Consider the following 17,562-nt stretch of genomic DNA (forward strand, 5'->3'; position numbering starts at 1 on the left):
GCTTTCAAACGGTGAGCGGTTTGATTCAGTAGTAGTCCCTTCACACAAGGAATTTATATCGTCGAGAGTTTCAGTGAATCGGATACTTAGACTATCAAGGAGCAAGGCTCTTCTAAGAGAGCTGCTCAACCACTTGACGCCCTCCGGGCTTTGCCAGTTGATCTCATTGTTGAGGGCAAAAAGTTAAACCTGCCAGACGAAAAACCGGTCAATAGAAAAATAGCAAATCTCATAAAAACAGGTACAATACCAGAAACGCCTTGACGAGTCGTGCTATATAATCAGTACACCAACCTTATCTAAATCAAAAATATCAAACATACTACACATCTAAATTAATTTCGAATAACTGCGAAGTTGTACGCTGAGCGTACCTAAATTGCGGCGTTCCTGTTTTTACAACCCGAAGAATTTGGATTGTATTGGGGCGCTATCTTTTTAAAGATCTTTTCACACAATTTCATAATTTTTGAAGAATGATTTTGGTCACGCGGAAGCTGGAAGTGGAGCAAAAAATCAAGAGGTTTTACGGCGTAAAAACTTTTTCACTCTAATTCCGAAGTAAAGTGAGAAAAAAGGCATTGGAACGAAAATTCCCTTTCTCGCTTATGACTTTTTGTTCACATGTGGCAATTTGACTTTGATTTTTACTGTTTTTAAATTTTTTTGACAGATTTATTTCTGAATTCATTCATAGTTCATTCGAGGTCTAGTTTTCTGTTCAGTCAGCAAAAATTTTCAAACTGTAGGTCTTCCCCTGCTACGTTTTTTTTGCTTCGTCGTCTGCCACTCTTTCGTTCACACTTTGCATTTGTTTTCACACCAAAGCTGAAAAGTTATGGCGTCATTTCACTCACTCTAGCAAAAGTTTTTAGGCCATTTAAGTGATTATATTGTGATTATATGTGACTTATCTCACATAATAAAATGACTTTTGCACTTTTACAACTTTAAATTGAATTAGTTCAAATTCAAAGCACTCATGTGTGTTACAAAAGTCCAAAATACAAAGACTTACAGCGAGTGAATTTTAAACAGAGCCGGCAGATTGCCGGAAAAAAGCCGCCGTTGACCCGATTGACGCATAATGGAATTGAAACAGAAAATAAGAGATGGAAATTGACAGAATTTTTCTGAGTGTCAAACTTTTTTTATTTGGTGTGCAAGTTCTGCATATTCGGTTAGATTCTATAAATACACCTAATTCAGCTTCTAAACTGAACGCCGTTAAGCATAATACCAATGCCACCTAGCAATCGCTTCAAAGAACTTTGATAACCTAATGCAATTGACTCAATGACCGCGCTTCATATGCTTATATCCCGTTTCTTTTGATCTTTTAAATTTGATCTATTGACTTTGACCGTATTCATTACATTGTGTAATTCAATGAGTGAGAGAATTTAAAATCCATTGAGTTGAAATAGTAAGTTTTGAAAAAAAACAGCAAAAATTATTGTCAAAATGCCGCATGTGATCAAAAAACCACTAGCGAGAAAGCGAATTTTTGTTCAAACACCGTTTTCTCACTACTTTAAAATTAGAGTGACAAAAATTCACGCCACATATCCACTCGTTTTCTTCGCTCCAGTTTTTGTTTCGGCGTGACCAAAATCACTACTCTAATATGACTTCAAAAATCATGAAAATATTTAAAGATCTTAAAAAGACAACGCCCCAATACAACTCAAATTATTTGAATTGTAAAAAAAGGAGAGCGACTAAATAATAGCCGTTGAGAGGCTGACAGCGGCTATTAAAAAAATTGCAGGACTAAAATAATTGCTACAAACTTTGTTTGAGAACAAACATAAATAATTGCAAACAGGCGCAATGAGAGCAAATTTTCAATTCGGGTAAGAAAAAATTACATTTTTTTTTCAAAAAATAACAACATTGAATTTAAAATAGTCTGATCCGTTATCTGCAGCAAGTATTCAACCAGAAGATCAAAGAAAAATAGCTGCTATCAATTGAAACGGAAGCTGTTACACCTTGCTAAGACATGCTACATCGGGGTATTCGTGACGAAACTCTTAAGAACGAGATCTTGCTCAGTCCAATGGCCATGCTCCTAAACCAATTCCGCCCGTAAATCATTTCTTGACGTTCTTACAAGTTAGTTCAAATTTTAGGTTTTCTTAGCCAGAATCCAGTCAAGATCCTGAAAAGAGTTTCATTTAACTCTGTTGGTCAAGCTTACCATGTAGCATTTCAATGGGATAGGAGATTTGCTTCCTGGGTCTGATTGGGACCATCTCACCCAAACAAGTAACAAGAGTGTGTCTCTCTGCCTCTGGGTCAGGAAGAACACTCCCATCTTCAGGGTCAAATTGCGGAGCACTTACTGGGTAGTAGAGACACGTCTTCCCATCCATTCTCATTATTTCCTATCAAAACGCAAAAGTGGTTCACGAACATCAGAGACACCACTCTGTTATTTTGCTTGTAGATTCGCAAAGAGACAATTAGGCAGTAAACGTAGAGAAGTAGCATCCAAACGGATGCCTTATTCCTACCTACAATTACACCTACAATTGCTATTTTGATGGTTTATTTAAACTGTGACAATGAGCTATCCTGTCTATACATTACAGAAATACACGTATTGTCACGGGGACCCCCCCCCCCCCCGACAAATCGTGTATCACTTTCTGTCACATGAGCGGCCTATCGGTTAATGAGAACGCAGAGACAACTCTTGCAATAAATTGCATGAACGAATCAATAATTCTTTGTTTCAACTTAACAGTTTTTCTAACTATTCACCACACAAAAATCCATTTCAGTTTCGAAGAGAAGTGAAGAACTTTTTGGAAGGGGAAGCAGTGAAAAGATTCAAATATAAAAGTTACCCTTCAGGATGGAAAGTTTTCGAGAAATTTTAATTATTGAAACTTTGATTGAATTCATTATTATTATTATTATTATGAACAAAAAGCAGATTTGAAGTGATTGTGACGTCATGGTCGTAACAAAAATCTTGCCGACGAAAAAAAAAAGCCAAGAGAAGAATAATAATAGCCGCAGTTACCGCTTCACGGCTATTTAAAAAGGAGCGCTATAATAGCCGGCTCACAAGCTAAGGCGGCTATTAAAAAGGAAAAGAGTTCAAAGACTCCAAACATAAAATGCAAAAAATGTCAACATATTGTTTGAAAATACACGTATGAAACAATTATCTACTGAATTTCAACTTAACGCCAAAAAATATTTAATTATTAATAACACGAAATTAAAATCCCTGGCGGTGAACAAAAAGGCTTCCTACTAATTAAAACAAAACTACAAACAAAAAACTGAGCAACAATGAAAAAACTGCCAAAATCGGATTAGCATGTGCAATATAGGCACGAAATTTTAGTTTTTCAAAAACATTGTGGTATCAATTTCAGCATTGGTAAAAGATTATATGCACCAAAGTAACACAAGCAACGAAAAAAACGGCTAATAACGGTTATATATACGCCATTCTCTCAAAAACACTTTTGGAAGTTGGAAGGTCATTCACAGAACGCAGCGCATGATCAGAACTTCTCGTTCAGAAAACGGCAATTGAACAGCTTCCTAACAGCGAATTGAACAGCTCCTTAATAGTTGCTCTTTTATTGAAAATCGTTTCACATGACCTTCTAAATAAATATTAAAAAACTCACTGCTAAAGAGGAATTTATCTGTGAGGTTATCATAAAAGTAGCTCAGGACAAAGTGACTGCAGATCATTTGGCAGATCATGGGGGTTTCATCATCAACTGGAGAGGGTTTGTGCAGTGATAAGGTTACAGTGTTCAAAGCAACCCCACCCAAAAAAGAGGGAAAACAATATAGCTTTTGGCAGCAGTATTGTAGCAAAACTTGGAAGACAAAAGCCTTCTCCATGATTGTAGTGTCTACACATTTAGAGGATTAACAAAAAAGAAAAACTCAAAATATTAGATGACTACCGAACAAAAAGCTGAAAACTTTTATCCTACAAGAGGGAACTAAAAACATATTGAAGTTTAATAAATCTGCTAATGATATCTTTACAGAATTCAACGAGCTGTTTATGAAACGTAAAGACAAATTTGCACCGGATGTGTTTGTACTTTGTGAGGTGCCACCCTTAACAAAAAGCCTTGCTTATAGTGTCAAACATGAAATGATTGATGAATTCAATGAGTAACTGTTGGAATGGAAAAGTTGGATAATGACTTTCAAGTGCTTAAACTCAACCAAATAATTCACAATACTCCTAACTCTAACGGAAATGTGCTGGACTACAATTAACTCTTCAACGATAATGTGCATCTGAAATACTCTCGTCGTGTACCAATGCTTAAAAACTTTCTCCTTAGTTATCTTCTGAGAAACTCGACTAGTTTAGTAAATGCTAGTAATAAACGGTACAAAAATGTTGTCTATAAAATTGGACCAACCAATAAGGGTCAGGCCCCACCCATTCGCAATACTCGAATCCCATTCAAAAACCCGGATTTCTATTAACCTCGACAGACTTATTAAAATTTTACCATACTGATCAATGTTTATGTTCTGTCGGTCGAAAAGTGTACTAAATTAAATGCTAAATAAATTTAAATTACTAACAATCTTGTTGATTCTGTTTGAAATATCGGTGGCCTATCCTCCTCCCGCACTACACGATTTCAAACAGAGAATCAATCTAATAGGCAAGTAGCACTCAAATCTATGTTTTCAATATGTAATTATTTCATTTCCAACTATTTGCTCAATTTCTAGCGGTTACTTTTTATTACTTCTCTATTCTGGTGGAGACAATAAATTAACCCCCATCCTAAACAAAAAAAACAGTGATATTTTTCAAAATCGTCTGCGAGACTTTACTAAAAATCTAAAAACACTACATCTAAACTGTCGGGGTTTAAACACAAAATCCATCGAATTAAAACATCTAGTCAATTACATTGGACATAATTGCTATATGGTTTCACTAAAACTTGATTAAATACGCTTTCAAAAGCGATACTATTTGAAATACAGAACAATGAATTGGCCTGTTTGAGAAAGCAAGGGTGAAAACCGTGTGGGTAAAATTTACTCACCAAGAAACCAGTCAAAAACCCCTGTTCAATCTTTCTTATTGTCCCAATAAAAAATGCTGACGAATTCCTTGAAAACTTAGCCAGAGGACTAGATCGGGCGTTATCTCAAAACATTCCGGTAATTTTAATGGGAGACTGTAATTTGAACTATTGGGACCATTCAGATTGTTCAAAATTTGATCCAGTTGTTGTTCCTTAGGATTTAAAATATCAATAACGTGCCACAGGCCACTATAATAGGAAACAAAAAAGGAACATTAATTGATTTTACAACAACGGATGGATCATTAACGATAAACAAAGCATACGTTTTTGATACTTGATCAAGAACAACCATATGGCAACACTCTCGATTCTGAAGTTAACGCTCTCTAGAAAATCAACCGTGAGTAATAAGTAACTTTTGATCAGACAAACTTAGATACAGAAACATTTCGGAAAAGAATTAAAAATTCAGATTGGATACCAGATATTTGGTATTTCTAAATACCAGATATGGAAACACTAAATACAACTTTTAATATAATGTTCTTAGAGCAGTAAGAATTTATGCTTCTTTGACAAAAGTATATATAGGCAACGATAAACCCCTTCTCTTTAGCACAAAAAATTGTTAGCTCAACAACTAGGCAGCTAGAAATTAAGAAAAAAGATACAAAGAAATCACTTAACAAAAATATACTCAACAAAAAAATTTTTGAAAAACTCACTGCAAGAAATCAATTGAAATCAATTCCAACTAAATGAAAGATTTTGAAAAGTTTTAGAAACAGTTGATTGGAAGTAACACAAGCAGTCGAAAGAAATGGAATGTTATGAAGTTAGAAAGTCGACTATTTAAAAAAAAGACTTTGGTGAAATCATAAACATATGGCAGATTTCCAGAAAGTAGCCGCAATAGCTTTGTAGATCTGGAGTCTTAAAACGGTAAAACATAACCGACAAACGTCGGGCGAATTGCTCTCAAACAACCGGCGAGCGGTTGGCTTCGTCAGTAACTAGCCACTGTTTATTAGTGATGTTAGCTTTAGCTTGATTGAAGGGGCCTGCGATTTGGGTATTAGACGATGACATCACGCCACATAACACCCGCTGAAATGCGGCATCAACAAAAGAGTTAAGGAGAGAGAGAGAGAGTGCGAGATTAAACGTGAGCAAAAAAGAGGAGAGAAACGCCAGCCAACAAACACAGAAGTAGAGCTAGGAATTTTTTCTATGATGAGATTCGACTCTACAACTAGTTTTCTAGCCTTGTTAGTAACTAAATCATATAGAAAAAACTGAAAGTGCAAAATTCAAAAAAGTTTCCACATTTCGCAGTAAAGAAAATGTTCAAAAACAATTGTTGTCTCTGGATTTTGGTCATGTAACCCATCAGCAAGACTTAAAAAGTTTCGTTGGCCATTAATGATTGTTAAACTCAGAAAAGGACAAAAATATTCAAAAATTTAAAAACAATAGCAAATTTTAACAAAATCTTGCCAAATTCATATCTTCAGAACACAATTCTATTGTCTCAAGAGGCTATCCAGTATCCCTATTTCAAGCCTTATACAGTTTCACTGGCTCAAAGAGCCATACATAACAATTTTTCAAACTAAATTTTGTCAAAAAATTGCGAGAACTCGAGTCATTAAAATAATGATAACCAATCCATTAACTCTAGAAACTAAGTAGCAGCTAACTATGAAACCTCGAAGGAGGTTTCTTGGCTCTTTAGGCTGGAAAAACTTTCAAAAAAATGACAAACGATTTCAAAAAACAAAGATTGCCAAAAATTTTTAAAATGCCAGAACTCGTTAAATGTTATTATCTTTTAAAACACTCCATTGCATCTAGAAGCAATACAAAAACTTATTATCAAACTCTAGAGGAGGTTCCTTGGCTCTTGAGTCTCAATAAACCTATGACAAAAATTGTTAAAAAAACTTGAAACTTTTATGAAGGAATCGATAAAATTATGTTATTAAAAAGTTGAAAACTATTCTATGGCCTATAAAAAATTTTCAGTAACCTATCATCAAGGCCTAGAGGAGGTTTCCTGGTTCCTGGGGCTGGAAAAATTTAGATAAAGACAATAAATTTTGAAAAATTTGAAAAAAAATTTAAGTTTTATCAAACACTTGCTAAAATTAGTGATGTTAAAATGTTTAAAACCATTCCACTGCCACTAGAAAAAATGCAGTAACTTATTATCAAACCCCAGAGGAGTCTCCTTGTCTCTTGCTGGATAAACCTGAAAAACGACAAAAATTTTCAAAAAACCTTGAAAAAATTTGAAAGCTTCGTCCAAAAACTGACAAAAATTCGCATTGTTGAAATATCGAAATCATTCTATTACCCCTAGAAACTAGCCAGTAACCTATTATCAAATCATAGAGTGGCTTTCTTGACCTGAAGGGCTAATAAAACAAAAAATGAGAAAAATTTTCAAAAACCTTGAAAAAATTGAAAGTTTTTTTAAAATGCAAAAAATCGCCATAATGAAATGTCGAAAATATTCTATTACCCTTAGAAACTATGCAGTAACCTATTATCAAACCATAGAGTGGCTTCCTTGACATCAAGGGCTGATAAATCTCAAAAAATGACAAAAAATTTTAAAAACCGTGAAAAAATTTGAAAGTTTCGTCCAAAAAATGGCAAAAATTCGCAATGTTGAAATGTCGAAACCATTCTATTACCCTTAGAAACTATGCAGTAAACTATTATCAAACCATAGAGTGGCTTTCTTGACATCAAGGGCTGAAAAAACTCAAAAAACGACAAAAATTTTCAAAAAACCTTGAAAAAATTTGAAAGTTTCGTCCAAAAAATGGCAAAAATTCGCAATGTTGAAATGTCGAAATCATTCTATTACCTCTATAAACTATCCAGTAACCTATTATCGAACCCTAGAGTGGCTTGCTTGACCTGAAGGGCTAATAAAACTCAAAAAATGACAAAAATTTCAAAAACCTTGAAAAAATTTGAAAGCTTCGTCCAAAAACTGACAAAAATTCGCATTGTTGAAATATCGAAATCATTCTATTACCCCTAGAAACTAGCCAGTAACCTATTATCAAATCATAGAGTGGCTTTCTTGACCTGAAAGGCTAATAAAACAAAAAATGAGAAAAATTTTCAAAAACCTTGAAAAAATTGAAAGTTTTTTTAAAAATGCAAAAAATCGCAATGTTGAAATGTCGACATTATTCTATTACCCTTAGAAACTATGCAGTAACCTATTATCAAACCATAGAGTGGCTTCCTTGACATCAAGGGCTGATAAATCTCAAAAAATGACAAAAAATTTCAAAAACCGTGAAAAAATTTGAAAGTTTCGTCCAAAAAATGGCAAAAATTCGCAATGTTGAAACCATTCTATTACCCTTAGAAACTATGCAGTAACCTATTACCAAACCATAGAGTGGCTTCCTTGACATCAAGGGCTGATAAATCTCAAAAAATGACAAAAAATTTCGAAAACCGTGAAAAAATTTGAAAGTTTCGTCCAAAAACTGGCAAAAATTCGCAATGTTGAAATGTCGAAATCATTCTATTACCTCTAGAAACTATCCAGTAACCTATTATCGAACCCTAGAGTGGCTTGCTTGACCTGAAGGGCTAATAAAACTCAAAAAATGACAAAAATTTCAAAAACCTTGAAAAAAATTGAAAGTTTTTTTAAAAATGCAAAACTTCGCAATGTTGAAATGTCGAAACTATTCTATTACCCTTAGAAACTATGCAGTAACCTATAATCAAACCATAGAGTGGCTTCCTTGACATCATGGGCTGATAAAAACTCAAAAAATGACAAAAAATTTTAAAAACCTTGAAAAAAGTTGTGAAAATTAGAATAAATTTGCGTTTTTAGTGAGCGGTTGTTCGTCAGTAGCCACGGGGGGGGGGGGGGGGGGGGTTGCATCGGGGTAATGATGGAGGTGGCAACAGTCGGGTGGGGGGCAACTGCACGGTGGGGGGTGGGGGCAATAGTGGGGGGGGTCAACAGTTGGGGGGGGGTCTTCAACCTCTAAGAACCGCTCTTCACACCATAAGTATAAGTCTACAAAACGGTTTGGGCTGAAACAGAGCTCAAAGGCTCTAAGAGCACTTAATGCCCGCTGGGCGCTACCTGTTTATCCCGTTTTTGAGGACGAAAAGTCAAAAGCGTCAGACGAAAAATCGGTCAAGCGAAAAATCGCATAAAAAAAAGACCGACAGGACTAATATAATTGCTACAAACTTCGCTTGAGAGCAATTAAAAAGACGGACCGAAAAAACTCGTCGTTTCATTGAAGGCTGATATGTTACATTTTGATTAAAAATTTTTATAAGTTTTTGCTGCCTCTATTAGCGGCTCTCAAATAACCTTCATTTAAGAGTGACACACACCAGTTTGACCTTATCTCTTTGAATTGAAGTAAATAAAAGTCACTTGTGACCAAACCTTTAATCACGCAAATGAACAAAAAAACTCGCTCCACTAAGAGTGAAAAGAGACGTCAAGCACGCACTTTAGTTAAAATTGCATGAACGAATGAACAAAAAGCAGATTTGAAGTGGTTTTGACGTCATATGGTCGTAACAAAAATCGCAACGACGAAATAGAAAAAAACTAAGAGAAGGCCAATAATAGCCCCATCTATCGCTGTGCGGCTATTAACAAATAAACAAGAGATTGCTCATCACTTCAACTACATTTTTGATAAATTAGGAGCATTTAAGTTCAACAAAAATGATGAAAAAAATATCAGGTTGAAAACCACCACTCGCTTCCTCTCAATTTTTCTTTCAGATTTGTAACTAGCCATTAATGTCTAAGAGTGCTTCTTGACTTAAACAAAAATAAAACACTGGTCTTTCTAACTTGCCCGCCTGGGAACTTAAAATAGGAGCACCACAAAACCTGCTAAGCCGTTGGGTTTTCTGTTTAATGAACATTGGAAAGCCGAACAGTTTCAATCGCAACTAATTTGCTCAAATCACTCCGCTATTTAAAAAAGGCGATATTGACGAACTATAGACCAATCTATTTTACACCTGCCTTGTCAAAAGTTTTTTAAAAACTACTTACAGATCAAATCGAAGAATATCTCGACAGAGCTAATATCTACAACAAAACGCAATTTGTATACCGGAAAAATTAATCAACGATAGCCGCACTGGTATATTTAACAAACAATACGATGCCAGCTTAGTAGAAAAGATCATATAGCAACCGCTTTTTTGATTTGTCAAAAGCATTTGATTCGATAGACCATGAGAATTTAATCGCATAACTCGAAAGCTTGGGTTTTACCCGGTCAGCCAAGATTGCTTAAAGAATGGTTTAACTGTGTTTAAAAAAATGTAAAATCCTACTGGTTGTAATTATTCAGCGGGGTTTCGCAAGGTACGGTTCTCGGGCCACTATTATTCAATATTTACGTCAACGACCTACAATTCAATATAATCTGTAACAGACTTCAATACGCAGAAGACGCAGTCATATTCTCCGAAAAAAAGTTCAGGCAGTCTCGAAATTCTTGAAAAGGCTGTCAAAAATCTGGCTAACTACTTTGATTGCCATTCTCTTAAATACAAAGCTAACAAAATGGAATTCATTGTTTTTGGCTCCACGGAATCTAAAAATCTTTCAATTACAATTAATGGACAAAATATTATATAAAAAATCTTTGGTTTACTATTGATAAAAAACACCTTTCAATCCCAGGTAAAAAATGTTTTACGAAGCATGACACAAGGCATAAAATCAGTCGTCTATCCATTACGAAACTGCGTTCCGGGAAGCTCAAAAAAGCGCTGTTTATTCTCTTGTCATTAGTCACCTGCAATATCCAGCAGTACTTTTGTGCTTATTATCTCATCATAACAGCTCTCGAAAATCTTATAACAGAATCTTATAACAGCTCTCGAAAAGCAATTAGATAGGTTAGCCAAAGCTTGCTACGATCGTAGAAAGTTTGATTCATCTCATGATCTTCAACTGATCAATAACATATTACCTCTTCGGATGTTAATACAATACAGGGCTGCACTATACAATAGACAAATTTTTAATTACAGAAAGCAAGCATTCAAAAATATTTCTGGCATACCATTACCAACGGCCAACTTTTATCACAATCGGACGAAAAAATTAGTTAATAAAATCATTGCTAGATCTAATTAGCTTGAACACGGGGTGATCCACAGTGGTGTAAGATATCATAACGAAATTTCGACGGCGAATGAAACCTCGTCAAAATCTTCTAAAACTGCCAAGAAAAGAATCCATCTATGTCTACTTATTCAATCATTCGGTGCGCATAATTCAAAAATGACCTTTTCTGTTATTTATTTATTGCATTCACGACCTGCATGATGTATTTTATATATCATTTCAGGAATTATCATGTTCTTTTTTACTGACCTTCGCGTTTTAGGCCAAAACACCGTTTGAACAAATAGTACCTCCGGTTAAAAAAAACCTTAAGAAAACCAATATTCCTCTTCGAGTGGTAAAAAAGAGCGCCCCAGTATAATTCAAATTTGTTCGATTGTAAAAGGAGAGCGCCTAAATAATAGCCGTTGAGAGGCTGACGGCGGCTGTTAAACAAAGACCAAGAGTACCGCAATGTAGCTACGCTCAGCTTGCAGCCAAAAAACTAAGTTTTTGGCGAAGTGTGAAAAGGAATTACCTTTAGGAATGTCTTGGTTAGGTGGTGGAAGGTAGGGTTCATGATTAAATGGTGCAAGTGTCCATGTTCCTGTCTCTGGTGGTGCGAATAGTAGATGAAGTCCTCGATATTGAAGTGGCTTTTGAGGTACTCAATGCCCTCCTCCTGTCTCACTATCGCCACACCCACCACCTGCTCACCCTTGTTCACACACGCAGAGTATGCATGCAAAGGAGTGCCATCCTAAAACACTCTCATACCAATCATCTCCTACCAGCCAAAGGTCAGCTATAGTGTTTGACTGCTTATTTTCATTTAGTCTGTGTGAGGAAGTGATCTTTCAATTCTAGTTAGTTTAATTTCAACCAATCAGAACAATTTGCTCAGAAAATAATTTTTATTTTTGATCATTTATAATTGACATTAGGCTGAAAATCAGCGGCTGATTCAAATTTAGCTATCAGCTATTCAGAAATAGTCAACAAATACTGGACATTATCCACTCATAATTGGAGAGTCAACCGTTTTTGACCAAACTATTGTTTTGAACTCATTCTCAATTTTTTTTTTTACCAAATTATGAGTTTGCAAGAGAACTCACCTTGTCTCTTCTTGCTTCATTGTACTGCTTCAGATCAGCCAGAATTCTCTCGCCATTTTGGATGGACTGTGTCAACACTTCCACCTGATCATAGTCCGCAGCAATCGAAGCACGCACATTGAAATCACTGAACAACAAATACAGAATAAATTTGTTTCAAACATATTAGATTAATTGATTGATTTCATGGTCGAAATAACATCAATTAATCTGCATGATTTGTATGTAATATTATTTTGTTTCGGGTATGTTTAACTTTTTGGGTATAATTTTCTTTGTTTAAAAACCGTTATCTTCATTAGTCTCATTCCATTGTCACTCTTGGAACTCCGAGGATTAGCTGGAGAATGCTTTTGTTCTTACGGGAGCAGACCATATCGGTTGAATATATAGAGTTCCTGGTCAAGATTCGCTTGCACTCTAGGCGCCACTCGCTGAAACATCATTACGTTACTTCATCTGATGCCACAGAATTACCCGGCTTAATGTATTCCCAGATATAATTTAAAATTGCTTTTGTGCTGTTTGTTGCGACCAAATCTCAGTTAATTTCAGTCTAGATTTGCTCTGAGACATTTCTAACCAGCTCACCCTATGAGAGGGAGTTGAAAATAAATGAAAAAAAGAAATAGTGGAGCTATCGTGTTGAGGCAGGAGAAAGATGTTGCAATCAATGATCAAATAATAGACTTGAATGAAACTACTATTGAAATTAATTATAATCTCTACAAGGTCATTTGAGGGAGGTGCACAAAACTTGATGAGACTGATTTTGCATTAAGTGACTACTCACTACAAACTGTTGCAGTAGCATGAACTCTGGCACCATGTGAGGCACTGTTATCACACAGTAGTCCTTGTCAGGGTAGCACTCGAACGCCTTCGCCATAAAGTCCAGACTCCTGCAAACAACCAGTAACATCGTGATGAAAACAAGAATGTACTCTGTTTCGCCCACCTCGAGTGTTTTTATGCCCCCAATTACAACGTTACTTTAGCACGCTATTATGTAAAAACTTTTTCATACCTTAAATAGACAAAACTTGGTTATAGAACTCATGGTCGAAATCAATTCTAAGTTTAGCTGATTCTCAGAATGTTTTATTACAATCAGGCCTGTACCCACAAATCACCATAGTACCCACGCAATTGAGTCCCTGCTTTTTGCGTGTTCCCATGAACCCACGCAATCAGGTCATCAAAATTTCGTCCTCATCAACCCACAAAATTGGATTGAAGAAAAAAATGAGGATTGTCCACACTCATTGGGCGGCAAACGAGTTCTGGCACAGCAGTAATTGGACAACCCAAAATTTGGCTGAGCCAAGACAATGAATTAATCATTGTGCAGCTGAGGTTGTCGCAAGAATGAGTCTCATAACAGGGGATTTCTAGCGATCAGTATTGTGGCTGAACCTCTCATTAAGGTCACTGCAACTCCTTGAGATAACCGGTTGTAGGCACTTGATAAACCAGCTGGTTGAAAGTTTCGGCCATTGGCAAGTAAGGCTATACGTTTCAAAGTTTTTCGAACCAACTCTGAGAAGCCCTCGAAAGATTCAAACGATGGTGGTGCAAACTGGATACCCATTTCAGCACATTTTTGGGCAAATTATTCAGATTTCCTTTCTTCGGCATTTGTCAGAGCAGAACCTCACCTCGCCGCATCTGAAAACAGACTGAGCTGCAGTGAGGAAGTTAGGGTTACAACCAACGCAGCAGGTTGCTTTGCTGACCAGCTGGGCAAGAATACGTCTCCTGGCCTTGAGTTGTTCTCTGCAATCAAATTTTTCTGTTTACACACAGGTGCTAAGTTTGCAGTCGAGTAAGCAGCAAATATTCATTCCCTCGCTCTATCGTGCTGCAAAATCATATCCCCAGTGACAGCTTAATGCGTGATCACCCAGCTTGTCCAGTCTACCGTTTTCGGAAGACTGGACAAACTGGGAGAAGGTACGGGCGTTTTCGTTCGACAATATATAACGTTACACAAATCAGACACTTCAATGCGGCTCAGAATTAATTTGGCTGAACTTGAAGGCCCAGACTAGGGATTGGAGGTACAGAAAGCCAGGCACCTGATTAAGTTTAAACGGTAGTGAAAGCAAACGAGCTTTTTCCTTATTTGAAATCTGATAACCAAAAAGGTTAGAAAAAGCAGCATCGTCAAGTGCCGCCTGAATCTTGAGTATGCCGGGTAATTTCTAGATTGTTCAGTTCTTCCACTGTTTCTTTGACAATTTGGTTGTCTGATATTTTTCTCACCGGTTATTTGTTCTAAGCGTCTGACTGAAACATCGAACAAACATACACCGCTTTTAATTGGTCAGCTACTCGTCCAATTCCAACGCCAGTCTTGCTTATTGGTAGAAAAGCCCTCTTCCAAGCGTTGTCACGTATAACGGTGCCTAACATATTCTGAAAAGTTGTTCTCTGAAGATTGTCAAAATCCTGCAAAATAACAGAGGATTCTTCGGACGGAGTGCTACATCGCAGGGAATACACTATGTTGGGGGAACGATGAGAGCTTCGAAGAATTCCAAATGCACTGCACACTGTTGGTCATCAAGATAAAAGTTGTCGAGCAGTTTTTCTATTTTGTTGACTCTTTCGTCGAAGATGCAGCTACAAAGCGAGGATTGCCAATGCCAGTGCCCAAGAATTCAAATACTGCTTTGCTATTTCTTTTTTGCCTGTTATCTATAGCATTCAAGTCAACGGGTGTCCAGAGCTCACATTTTCTGTTCTGAGCTCTATACCGCAGCCTTCAACAAAATTAGTCAATAAACTCAATGCTGAGCAAAGTTGTTGATCGGTACCAGCAAGAATGCCGTCATCCAAATACCTATTATGCTGTACTAGATTTGGTAATTTTCTTTCAATTTCTATAATGATTGGCCGTAATGGTAGTAAAAACAAAGGCGGCCCAAAAGATCCCCTTGTTATAACCCTGATTGGCTACTCAAATGTGTTGTTAAAATGTAAAGGACTGCGTTGTGAGTTTTAAAAAAGGTCTGGAAAGGGGTTAACACTTGATAAGAATTTAGCAACTGCTGTCAAATCCTTGCTTCTTTTCACCGAACTGAAAACACTTTTGAAATCAATCTGCAGTATTCTGGAGTTTTTAAATTTCAACCATTTTTCAGAGGTGGTTTTCGTTGCAAGTACGATCCTCATGCGAAAAATTTTCATTTTGATTTTGAGTCAAACTGATAAGTAAAAATTTCATCAGTCTGGCATATAACAATTAAAAAATAGAAAAGTTTTGTATATTCTGCGAAAATAATTGACGATGTGGTTCTGCTTCAAAATTATAAAATGAGAGTTCTGAACATTTATTTTTGACAATAACCAACCAGGCTCCTCCAGAAAGCATGGAAAAGGCAATTCCGCTAAAAGCTGTTTTATATTGCAAAATAATTGGCATTTCAAGTGGTTCAATACCTGTTAAAATATGAAGTTAATTCAGGAACTGAGGTATGAATGACATAGATTGCAAAACGCATTTATTGGTAAACATAGCTGGCAGACTGCCGAAATACGACTTGCCTGCCGTATAATAGATATAGAAACAGGTAGAAAAAGTTATCGCTGCTGCTAAAAAAGCTTTGTGAAAACAATCAGGGATGAACTATTAAAGCGTGTTAAAATCATTCCGCAGCTTTGCTGTGTGAACAAATGCAAAACGAAAAAACAACCGACTAACATCGAGAAATTGCTCTCAATCTACCGCCAAGCGGTTCAAGCGGTTGGCTTTGTCAGTAGCCAGCTACAGTAAAGTGAGGCTAGCTTTAGCTTAATTGAAGGGGCGTGACGTCAGCGTACGAGGGGGGGGGGGGGGGGGGGCAACGGTCGGTGACAGGAGGGTCTATGACTGCACGGGGCCCTTACGGCCTGAAAGATGTGCAGGAGTGGGAATTGGGAATCGCATACTTGGAGACTAGTGAGCTGAAAAGCTCCATGATCACTTAGTGCTCGCTGGGCGCTACCTATTTATCTCGTATTTCAGGACGAAAAGTCAAATGGGTCAGACGAAAACTCGCGTAAAGAAAGACCAACGGGACTAATACAATTGCTACACACTTCGTTTGAGAGCAAAGAAAATAACTAATGACCTGACAATTACCATTCTTACACCAAGATCAAACAAAAACCCATAACGCTATATGCGCAAGATAAACAAAAACGAAACAAGTAGAACGTCTCGTTTACAAAATTCGACTGTTTCGAGAAAAAATAATTTCAACTTTTTAAGCAAATACTTGCACTGCACATCCTCAGAAGGAGTACAAAAAACAAACATACCCGGCAGATTGCCAGAAAATAGCCGCCGTTGATTCCAATAAGCATGATTGGGATTGAAAGAATAGATATTGAAAAAAAAAATTGTACAAAAACATTTTTTAAGTCCGATTCATTTTGATGGCATTTCGTAGTTGAACATACTTCTGTTTCCTAGTGAGAGGCTACAGGGCTACTATCAATACCAATAAGAGATACCATTCGATATGGTAACTAAGACTTATAGGAACGATGTTCAAATAGCGGGCATCTAAATTGGGCTTTATGGGTTTATCCCGTTTCTATTTCTGACTTCAACTTTTTATACTGACTCTGTTCATTTTGAATTGCTTTGCTGAGCAACTGATTTTCAAAATCACTTTTAGCAGAATGAAAGAAGAGAGAAACTAGACTAGAGAAGTCAAAGATTTCACACAAAATGTTGAAAAAGCGGCAAAATGAGGTAAAGCGAAACATTTTTTTTGTTCGACGAAGTAAAAAAACATATCACGACAACTCCTGACGTACAATTCAAAGAATTTTATTGACTAAACAAAAAATAGACCTAGAACGGACTATGAGTTAATTGGGAAAACTATTTCTAAAAAAAATCACGTTCGACGAAGTAAAAAAACATAGCAGTACAAGTCCTGACGTACAATTCAAAGAATTTTCATTGACTAAACAGGAAAACTAGACCTAGAATGAACTATGAGTGACCAAAATAACTACTCCAATTTGACTTCAAAATCATGAAAATGTGTGAACAGATCTTAAAAAAAGACAGCGCCCCAATACAATTCAAATTCTTTGAATTGTAAAAAAAATAGGAGCGCTATAATAGCCGGCTGAGGGCGGCTATTAAAAACCTAGAAGGAACCAATGGCAGCCAAAGCAAAAAGAGGCAAAAACTAAGGAACCTGGAAATCAGAAAGTTTTTAAAAATCAGTGCAGTTAAAGTAAAATAAACACA

General features: G+C 36.4%; 1 protein-coding gene across 1 annotated transcript in view; it reads right to left on the reverse strand.

Moving 5' to 3' along the window:
* Positions 1-17,562, reverse strand: part of LOC142348828 (cilia- and flagella-associated protein 61-like) — a 141,501-nt gene that overhangs the window by 76,656 nt on the left and 47,283 nt on the right. The window contains exons 14-18 of the mRNA XM_075400355.1: positions 13,102-13,210; positions 12,672-12,742; positions 12,309-12,435; positions 11,729-11,950; positions 2,204-2,390 (exon numbers count right to left, since the gene is read on the reverse strand). Coding sequence (XP_075256470.1) covers positions 2,204-2,390; positions 11,729-11,950; positions 12,309-12,435; positions 12,672-12,742; positions 13,102-13,210 — 716 coding nt within the window. The remainder of the gene's footprint in view (positions 1-2,203; positions 2,391-11,728; positions 11,951-12,308; positions 12,436-12,671; positions 12,743-13,101; positions 13,211-17,562) is intronic.

Source organism: Convolutriloba macropyga, chromosome 10 (genome assembly GCF_964194025.1).
Source record: "Convolutriloba macropyga chromosome 10, txConMacr16.3, whole genome shotgun sequence".
NCBI lineage: Eukaryota > Metazoa > Xenacoelomorpha > Acoela > Convolutidae > Convolutriloba > Convolutriloba macropyga.